The following is an 11,079-nucleotide window of genomic DNA, read 5'->3' on the forward strand; positions in this document are numbered from 1 at the left end:
TTTAAACCAGCAGTTACTTCTAGGAACCTATCCTGGGGGACAAAAAATAGGCCACTGAGCCAATGTTAATTTATAATAGAAAAAAAAATTGAAATAAACTGAAATGTACAGCAAAAGGAGAAATTTTCAAGTGGACAAAATTATAAAATATGTGTAGCTTGATTCCAACTTTAAAAAAATATGTACATAGATAAGAATGGAACGATATTCACTGAAGTGACTATGGTGATTATTTTTGGATGATGAGATTTAAATAATTTTCGCATCTTTCTTGGTGCTTTTTTATATTTTTCAAACCTTCTACAGTAAAAACAGATTACTTCTATGATTAAAAAAAAATTTACTTTTTAAGAAAAGAAAAAAGTACATCAATTAAAGTTCTGCCATTTTATAGAATTGCCATATTTGAAATGTTTTTGGTTTTTATTACATGATGAGACTGAGGACTAGCAACTCTGAAATGTAGGTCCAGTCAGTGTAATCACTTAATCCTAATAGGTAGCGATGTGCCATATTTTCTTTATAGTAAGCGTGATTCCATTTTACTTCAGAAAGCACACTGAAACATAAATAGAACTTAAAGTATATCGTAATAATTTCCAGTATTGTAACAAATTTCAATAAAATTATTCAGTTTCATATGTTATCATAGAACAAATGCAAATGGTTACTTGGTGGGGAGAACAAAACATTTTTTAGCCAAAAACTGAGAAAATTCCAAATTATTTGTAATGTTAGCCAAGCTGTCTTACTTCCTTCTCTTCATCCCTGGAAGAATGGTTGATGTATACTTCTGTATATTATGAAGGTACTCTAATATGAGTGACTTGGTTATTTGCAGAAAGCACACAGACTGAACAATCAGCAATGGAAAGTAAAGCTAGAAAGATATTATAATGAGGGACAAACTGGGAATTGGAGTAAAGTAGAATAGGATTTAGTAAAGTTAGGATGTTTAGGTTAGTAGTCTCCAAATCTGGCTAAGCTTCAGAGACACTCAGGGAGCTTTGTAAAATGCAGATTTGTGTGTCCCACTCTCTGATACTCTGATTCAGAGGGAACAGAATAAAGTTTAAAACAAAATTAAAAGAAAAATAGTTTTAGACCCTGGAAGCCCTAAAAAGAGACTGAGACTCTTACTCCATCTAGCCCTTAGAACATGAGTGGTAGCATCTGCCTTGGTCCTTCAGCTGGGAAAGTAAGACCTGGGGTGTTGTCATTCCTACCCACCAGTCCCATCCTGAGCTGAGTGGTAAAGGAGACTCCAGCATTGAGTCTTCTCAGTCTGTAACATAGCTATAATAAGTGCATTTTGGGCATTGTAGAATCTCACTCTGTCCTTCTCTCTAGATGAAAAAATACTGTTCTCTGGACTGGTCTTTTGCATTCACCTACACTAAGATGAAGGGGAAACCTTAGTCAGTGACCATCTCAGACCCTTTCTCAATTTGATAAAAGGAGCTCCTCAAAATTTCATTTTGAAAAGAGGAATCTGCAGCTTTAAGAAAAGGAAAACCATTGGTTCTCCAGACCCCTATTGACTTTGTGGCATTTTGGTTCTGCTTGAATATGGTAAAGTAGAGGGTAAAAACAGATGCCGACGTAGCTGTGTGGCATATCCTTTTATCTGGCGGGAAGTGGTTTTCTCTTGAGTACTGTAGAGTAGCCAGATGTATGATATCTTTCTTACATTGTCAGAGCAATAGGAAGGATAATATGAACCATTCAGTTATATAATAGTTAAATCCAAATAATTAACAGTATCAACTAACTATTGAAAGCAGCCAGTGACCTAAATGTCTCATGTAACAATTAGCTACTTGTTTTTCAACATTTTTAAAGAACTGTTAAAACAAATTTTAAATGCTAAAAAGAAAAAAGTATAAAACTTGTTAAAAAAAAAAAAAAGATTTGTGAAAACTACCCCAGTTTCATATATTCATAGCAGGAAGTCTTTTTGTTAGTTTGTAACTCAGAGGGTGCTCTCAGGCAGCAGCTCTGGTGGAATCCAGCCTGTGGACATGTCTTATTTGGCCCCCACAGTGTCGGTAGTTGAATGCCTTTAAGCAGGGCATGTAGCTTTCAGTCCTCCACAGGCCCTGCCTCTCCCTAAGTATTGCACTGTTTCAGTTTGCATATGGGACCTGTATAATGGCCACAGGCCTTTGAGTTTGACCTCTGCTGCATATTATGGAAAATTTGACTAACTCTAGAAAAATAATGGCAATTAAAAAAATAGAGTTTAATGGTAATTACAATCTTAACTGTCATAATCACTAGTACCAGGAAATACTGTAGATTATAACCCCAGTTTTTTAAAATCTTTTTTATATAAACTATCTATATTGTTTTTTATATCCACATGGTCTTATTCATCATCTGTTTTTATTTTATAGTCATACCCCATGGTATTGCAGTATCGACCAAGAATTGATTTCGGTTAGACCAAGGGGCCTAGATCCCACTGAGATGAATCCTGCACTCTTTGTTTACTCATCGACAGATTGCACAAAGAACAGTGTGTGGACTAGAGGGACACAACCAGATTTTCAGCATGCAAATAAGGCCATTGTCTGTCTCTCAATTGTCAGTTGCATCTATGTTGTTTCTATTAAGAGCAAACCAAGTGCCATACTCTGCTACTGAACTGTCTGCAGAAGGTATCTGTGCCGTCTCACACAGCGCGTCCCATTGTTGAAGTTGGTTAGGTGTGCAGCCATGATTCAGCTTTCGGGATATTTTGCTTGCCTGTACCAAGATTGTTCTAATGTTTGATTACACTAATAAAATGGCTCAATCTTTGTGGTGTTGCAGTTTTCACATACTTACTATTTTATTAATTCTTGTTTAAATGGAGTACTATACAAGAAACTAATATCTTGAAATTATTTTGTATGGGAAACGTATTTAGAAAAGTGGTTTTTGAACCACTGTATTGTTCTTGGTAAGCTTTTTGTGTACAAGATAGTTCACTCTTGAGTGTGCAAATCCTTTTGCAAAGAGTTCCAGTTATTCTTTAACATTAGAGCACATCACGTTTGTAGACATTTTAAGTTACCTGTCTGTGTAGCCCACCAGTTGCACAAGGAAGGCACGCTAGCCCTCCTGATCGAAAACGCGTGTGACTTTTTGGAAAACTGAAGTGAGATTCACAATCATATGAAATGCTGGCAGCTGATCACATTTACTTCTAATAAAATTAATGTGTGAGTAAGGTTAATCTTCTTTCATGATGCCTTATGACAAGCGGGTGCTGCTTCATGAAACTTCATTGTGTAGCCCATCTTATGTATACATCATCACATCGTTGCTCTCATTTACTGAAGACATTGTCTCACTTTTTAAGTTGGCCTTAGGTGTGTGTCATTGTGGCATGCGGAAGGTTGTGATGATTTTAAATATTAGGATTTTTAGAGCAGATAACATTAGCTATTTTATGGATTTCAAAAGTCTCAAAGCAGTGGTAGATTAAAACTGTTAGTTACCTATCGTTATTTCCAGACCACATGCATAAAATAGAATAAATGCAATATAGTAGATGAGTATGCTAACCAAAATCACTGGTTTGAGGATATTTCATTGTAGATCTGTAGTAATCAAAGGGAAATGAGATTATTGTTTTATGTATAAATTCATAAAGGTCAGATCTGTGATAATGTCCTTGATTTTGCAGTTTTGTTAAGTCTTCCATTCATTTTGGGATTCATCTGCAAGTCAAAGAAAGTAAACCTTTTAAAATTTATAACTGTTTTCAAAAACCTTCTTTGGAGATAAGTTTTAATTGCTTTGAAGCAAACAAGTTAACCTCTGAAACTTAGGAAAAAATCTTAAAAGTTAGAAAGAGTAATTGTTTTAGAAATCTGACGTGAGCACAATCTGTGTGTTACACACATAGTTTTTATACTGTATACATGGTGGATGTGCTATATTTTCGAGTAAAATGTATCACAAATTAATGCCTTCGAAATATCAAAATGTTTCTTAGAAATAAAGCATTGTACAGCTCTAAGAAACATATACCAATACAGCTAAAATTTTGATGTATTTCATAATGTAAAAGGCCAAAACTTCATGATTATATTTTCATTGTATCTTTTTTTTTAAGTCAAAAAGTCTGTATTAAAGTTTTCTGTTTTTCTGAATTTTGTCAAAAAGGTTATGGCAATACTTTTCCTAACTTCACTTTGTCAGATTGTGTTTGTTCTTGGCAGGACTCACAAGGGGATTTTAAAAGGCAGATTTTTAACAGATCTTTACACGCAACCAAAAACTCAGTATACTAACTACCTAGCTACAGAAATTATTTTGTTATGCTGCGAAACTCAGTTCCCTGACATCCCTAAGATATTTAATATTTTATTATAAATTTGTCACACATAGGTCTGTGAATAAAGAATGTTTTACATATTAAAGTTAATTAATTTTAATTCAGAATGAATTAAGAATACATTTTTAAAACCACGAATAGGAATTGGATGTTTTTGGGTCCCCAGCCAAAACATACAGCTTTAAATGAGTTTTATATACATTAGCTTTTTAAATTTGGTCTGTTGCCTGATTATACATAGTTGCAATATTTTTCCAAGGAAATATATAGGAAGCGATTATAGAATTGGGAATAGTTTTATATAAAATTCCTTTATTTAATGTTAATGTGTTAGCATTTTTATTGAAATGAATATGTGCCAAAACATGTGAAAACCATACACAGAGAAGAACATCGATTGTCATTTGGGGAAAGGTACACATTTATAATGGTCCTGAGCAAGTACAGTGGTACTATTAGAACTGCTGAGCTTCCTCAGCCGACCTCTTTTGCTATCTTCAGCTATGACTTTCTACTACAATAGACTACTTTCATGTCTAGTAATCCACTGAATCCCCATTAATTAGCCGCTAAATCAGATTGTTGAATTTGCAGGAAATGAGCTATAGAAAAAGTGTACAGGCAATTTTTGTGGTTAACTTTATAAATGTAGGGTGCTTAGTAAGACAGATTCTTTAAATAACCCATAGTAAAAATCATCCGAGTTTGTAAAATTGGAGAATAAATAAAACTAATTTTTTTCTTTAAACTGTTGTTTCTTAAGCAATAAACTGAAAGAACGTGACTTCTGTAAAAGATTTTGTAATCTGTTTTTATCTGCCTTAGAAATCATAGATGTAAAAGGGTCAGTGAACTTGGGATATAAAAAATGCCTGTGGTTTATAGACATCACTTTAATTGAAGTAAATCACATCATTTAATAGGGAAATCAGAATATGGCCTTTTCTCTAGATGACCAAGAAGCTTTTAGGAAGATTGAAAATAAAACGCTTATTGATGAGGTAATAGTTATTCATTCAGTCTGGGGTGGAGATAACTTGAGAAGTGTCTTTTGACTACTTTTAGAAAGTATGTTATTTCTTTATTCATTGAAAATCTATTCCATACTAATATTCCACATTTGATAAATGTAATGAGTATGCTCATTCATACTACACTTTCAAATATAACCTAAATTTAAGCTGATTCTTTGAGAAAGAACTAGTTTTATATAGTATTATGAACTGTTTAGCTTTATTGAAAATATTTAAGAGAAAGTGCCTCATTGCTAAAGTGCATTTCTGTTTTAGATTTACTGCATAATTTTTTAGTTATCTGTACCTGTCTCTTATGAATGGGTTTGTATCTAAATAAGCACTTATAAATTAATCTCTTTTTAAAAGATTTACATAAGAAAATAGGTATCACCAAAGACATTTTACTGTTAATAACCATGTCAGAGAAAGTTTTAACAGCTTAGAGGTTGGAAAATTTAATTGTATAAAGCTAGGCAATAACCTTGATTGATTGCTAAAATATTCACCAAAGAAAGACTTTAAACTGAATTTTCTTGGTGAGATCAGTCAAATGCAGGATTTTCTGGCAATAATCAGAGCACACTTTGTTTGAAGTATGTTCAGTGTATTTCAGCACCATCTGACAGATCTTGGGAAATCCTTAACACTGAGAAAGAGATCAACACAACAAATAGCCTCCCTCTAGATGATAATAGGGAGCCCTGGTGGTGCAGTGGTTAAGAGCTACAGCTGCTAACCAAAAGGTTGGCAGTTTGAATCCACCAGCTGCTCCTTGGAAACCCCATGGGGCAATTCTACTCTGTCCTATAGGGTCACTATGACTCAGAATCAACTCCCCAGCAATGGTTTGTTTGTTTTTTTTAGATGATAACAAATAGCCTCCCTCTAGATGATAAGTGAGTAAACTGTATCCTTTGAAAAGAAAATTGAAATTGAGATTTTAAATTTTAATTTGAGAAGCTTTTTATTCCATGGAAGCAGTATAAACTTAAATTGCATTTATTTTGTTCTTGGGTTCTTAGCTATATGAAAAATTTTATTAAAGAGAAGCTTCATTAAAATGTTGATATGCTTATATAGAAAATAGTACATCCTATTGGACTTACGCGAAGTGCTTTTTCTGTATTCAAAAGAAAAATTTTACTAAGGGCCTGCCATTTTGTTTTTCCTTCAAAAGCAACTCTGTCTTGTTTCTCGGCAATTACTTTTATTTTTACTAGAATTTATCCATAACACCAGATTTGGCAAAATGGATCACAGAACAAGAGCATATATATCAAGAGGGAGTTATATGCTCTCCCTATATGATTCTCCTTAGGAGTCCTTGCTATGGGCCACCTTAAAGGAAAACTCATAAAGTCTTTCTGATAGGTGACTAGATAAACTTTCTTAGACAGGACAAAAATGGATGCATACTCTATTCCATACTCTGGTTTATCATTAAGGAATGTTCCCACTGGCTAAGCTTTATGCCAGTAAGATGTTGGTTGGTTGTAGGAACTTGAAAAATGAATGAATTTGCCATAACTTTAATTTTCTGGATTGGAAACAAAAATTTGAAGTGCTGTTGTCATTATTTTAAGATAGGTATCTCTACAGTTTGGGGAGCAATAGGAACATAATGTCTGCTGGGTCTGGTTTATGAAAAATGGAAAAACATTACACTATAGACAAACTTTTTTGAAGCACAAAATAACCAGCCATCTCTGGATGTACTTGATATACCTAGGTCAGTAGTATTTTGATGGAAAACATCGGATTGAAATGTCATCAAACTGTACTTAAATATACATTACAGGGTTTTTATAGTTTTGTTCTTCTTAAAGCAATGGCATTTTCCAATAATTTAAAAGAGATTCTCTTCCTAGTGTAATATAGTTTTCACAAATAGTGTGTTTACTTGCTGTCCTTGTTGTATTTTCAAATAGAATTAAAACAGTTGAGCATTTCTTTTTCAGAAAGTTATTAAATTGAACATAAAGATAATTATTTTAAATGCTCATTAAAATGTCTGTGTACATTTACGCCCCATTTTCTAAGATTCAAAACAGACTGATTTTTCAGAAATGCTTTTTAATTTTAATTATCTTTAAATTCTGAATCAAGTGAACACATATACGTTAAATACTGGGTCTAGTCTTCTTCCATTTTATAGCACTTCATGGAATAAGAAACTAACCTAGCATAAATGAAGATTAAATATTTCTGAATAGTGTAGAGATAGTAAACAGATTTATTTATTCATATGCTTCACATCAGTCCACTGAAGCAGGAGTTCTACACATTAAAGATGTAATGGGATCAGCCTAAAGTTGTTTGGAGTTGGTTTTCTTTTGCTAAGGAGCCCTGGTGGTGCAATGGTTTAGCACTCGGCTGCAAACCAAAAGGTCAGCGGTTTGAACCCACCAGCCGCCCCACGGGAGAAAGATGTGGCAGTCTGCTTCCATAAGGATTACGGCCTTGGAAACCCTATAGGGAAGTTCTACTCTGTCCTTTTGGGTCGCTATGAGTCAAACTCGGCGCGATGGCAATGAGTTTCATTTTTTCTTTTGCTGTATTTTTTAGAAGGGGGGTGGGGGTGGGGGCCTAAGTGTCCTTATGAAGCTGTGGTCTAAGACAAGAGCTTGTGGGGGGCGTACCAGTGTACCGCTGCTTTCCTGCATCTGGTAAACACAACAGTGAGCTTCAGTTTGTAGTATAGTAGCCCTCATGGTAAAGAAAAATACCATAGACTGTATCGTAAAGTTATGTTGCTAATTTACTTTGAAAATATAAAATATTTTAAGCTTTTTGTCAAAAGTGGTAACATCTTAATACAAATAAAAACCTTTTTGTGGTTGTAAGGTTTAGCTTATCAATCATTCAAATTGAAGTGAAAGAATTACCAGGTCATTGTTAATGACTTAGTCTATTAAGAATATATGTATTTTTGTAAAGGAGAAGCACTTGTAGATATTTGATCAGCACAGGATAATGTCTGTTTTGCAGAAATAAAATGCTGCTTAGAGATTCTCTTTAAATATTTTTTATTTTTGTGCCCAAATGTATTTTCTGTTGATCTATGGAATGTTCTGTACAAAGCTGTATGGTTGTACTGTTGGGCTAGATGCTTTTTTTTTTTTTTTTTAAATCTGGACTTAGCCAAGTATATTTGACCATGTTAAAAATAGTATCTTTGTTATTAAAAATTTGATTGCTTTATTTATTGTTGTTTGTCTTTAATATTAGTCGTTCTAGACTGCAGCCTCCATTAAAAATGCCTCCTTTAAGTACCACTCCTGGAACAAATTTTATTGAAATTTGTTGAGTATTTCAGATCATAAACATTTTCTAAAGATTTCTCCACTGTTTAGTTTTAAGATGGCAGACTACCCCTCAGGTAATACTTAGGGTACACACCACACACTTTAGAAGAATTTCTTATTTCATTAGCTTAATCAAATCCAAAGAGACTTTTTATTTATTTACTTACTTATTTTTAGTTGTAAAATATAGATAACACAACATTTGCCAATTCAGGATCTTTCAAAAATCTTTTGAAAAGTAATAGAGGATCAGGAAAGATCTAAGTGAATTAAAAGAAGGACTGCTTTCTTCAGCCAATTAGGTAACTTAACCTTGTTTTATTAATACCTTCTGTGTACCAAATGGAGCCCTGGTGGCGCAGTGGTTAAGAGTTTGGCTGCTAACCAAGAGGTCGGCAGTTGGAATCCACCAGCCACTCCTTGGAAACCCCATGGGGCAGTTCTGCTTCATCCCATAGGGTTGCTATGAGTTGGAATCTACTTGACGATAATGGGTTTGTTTTTTGGTGTTATGTACCAAATGGTTGGCAGTTTGAATCCACCAGCCGCTCCTTGGAAACCCCATGGGGCAATTCTACTCTGTCCCATAGGGTTGCTATGAGTCGGAATTGACGGCAGTGGTTTGGTTTTGTTTTTGTTTTATGTACGCTTGGAAGGTCCCTGGGTGATGTAAATGGTTTGCACTTGACTATGAACCTAAAGGTTGCTGGGTTCAAACCCACCTAGCAATGAATCACTGAAGAAAAGCCTGGCGATCTGCTTTCATAAAGATTACAGCCAAGAAAACCCTATGGAGCAATTCTACTCTATAACACATAGGGTCACCATGAGTCAGAATGGACTCGAGAACAACAGGTTTGTTTGTTTTGGTGGGGGGGGTTAGGTACACTTAGGAGTCCCTTAACAGGCGCCTTGGTGGTGCAACGGTTAAGTGCTCAGCTGCTAACTGTAAGGTTGGAGGTTCAAGCCCATCCAGCAACTTTGTGAGAGAACTGGCAGTCTCTTCTCGTAAAGATTACAGCCTAGAATATTCTATGGGGCAGTTCTACTTGGTCACATGGGGTCACTATAAATGAAAATCGACTCAATAGCACCTAACAACAATGAGGAGTGCCTTGGTGGCACAAATGGTTAATGTTCAGCTGCTAGAGGCACCTCTGAAGAAAGGCCTGCCAATCTACTTCCAAAAAATGAACCATTGAAAACCCTATGGAGCACAGTTCTACTGTAACACGCGTGGAATCACCATGAGTTGGAGTCAACGCCATAGCAACTGGTGGTCGTTATTAAATAATTAGTGACTAATAGCCCTGGTGGTTAAGAATTCAGCTGCTGACCAAAAGGCTGGCAGTTCAAATCCACCAACCGCTCCTTGGAAATCCTGTGGGGCAGTTAGTTCTACTCTGTCCTACAGAGTTGCTACGAGTCGGAATTGACTCGACGGCAACAGGTTTGATTTTTTTTGTTGTTGTTTAATATGAGCAGTAACTGTAGAAGCTCTAGATGGGGATGAGGGAAACTCAGATCAAGAGAAGCAGCCACACCCGTAACTCCCACCACTTCTTTAGGAAACCTGGGGTGGAGGTGGGGGAGGATGAAAAAGAGGGTGTGAGGAGCTGGAGGAGGGAGGTGGGTTGTTTGGAGTGAGTGGGAGAAACCATCCTATAAAACCTCCGCTAACCCCATCCAGGGCCTGGTAACCAGGGCTCCCCACAGACCTCGCCTTGCCGTGCTCAGCTCCTGCTAAGCCTTCGAGACACAGCCTCCAGCCCGTTTTCTAGGATGCCTTCTTCAGTAGCCACCAGTCCTTGTTCCCCAGAGGTGGATCTTGCCTGCTCTTTAGCCTTTGTACATCCCTGTCCTTTATCACAAGCATTGGAGTGGTGCAGCTCTGGATTCCAGTTTCGGTTCCCCCACTGATTAGCTCAATGATGGGTAAATTACGTAATCTCACCTCAACAGTAAATGAGTTACGAATGTAGCTGTGACAAACTAGCGGAACTCACGGGATGTAGTTAAACACCTCTCTGTGGCTTTCACAGTCCTCTGCCACTGGTTAAAATGTCCCAGCCCTCATGACTTTTCCAGCTCACTTTAAGTCACACAGTCTCAATTCAGAAATTAGCATGTCCAGTTCAGCATATTAATCAACATTTATTTCAAGGTAACACTTCTTCCTCGTTCCCAGCTAGGTCCTGCTATTGGGTCACCTTCCTTCCAAAAATGGTAGTGGGTTTCCTTCTCTCTCCTCCCCTCCCTGGCTTGTTGCACAGTGGAAGAGGAAAGGAAACAGGGTACAGCAGGGCAGGTTGTAAGCCTGCTCCAAGCTCTCTGGGCCTGACTGGTATTTAAGACTCCTTGTATCTGAGCAACCTTTCTGAGTCTTTGGAGGGTCCTCTCCTGTGCCCTCTAACCACCACTCACTTTGTCA

At 36.3% G+C, this 11,079-nt stretch overlaps 1 protein-coding gene across 5 annotated transcripts in view; it reads left to right on the forward strand.

Annotated features, from left to right (window-relative positions):
* Positions 1–7,771, forward strand: part of PCGF5 (polycomb group ring finger 5) — a 55,630-nt gene extending 47,859 nt beyond the window's left edge. For all 5 annotated transcript variants that reach the window (XM_023739930.1, XM_023739942.1, XM_023739936.1 and 2 more), the window contains one exon: positions 2,397–7,771. In XM_023739930.1, coding sequence (XP_023595698.1) covers positions 2,397–2,444 — 48 coding nt within the window. In that variant the 3' untranslated portion in view covers positions 2,445–7,771. The remainder of the gene's footprint in view (positions 1–2,396) is intronic.
* The last annotated feature ends 3,308 nt before the right edge of the window (positions 7,772–11,079 follow it).

This window comes from Trichechus manatus, unplaced genomic scaffold (genome assembly GCF_000243295.1).
Source record: "Trichechus manatus latirostris isolate Lorelei unplaced genomic scaffold, TriManLat1.0 scaffold00007, whole genome shotgun sequence".
NCBI classification, from domain to species: domain Eukaryota; kingdom Metazoa; phylum Chordata; class Mammalia; order Sirenia; family Trichechidae; genus Trichechus; species Trichechus manatus.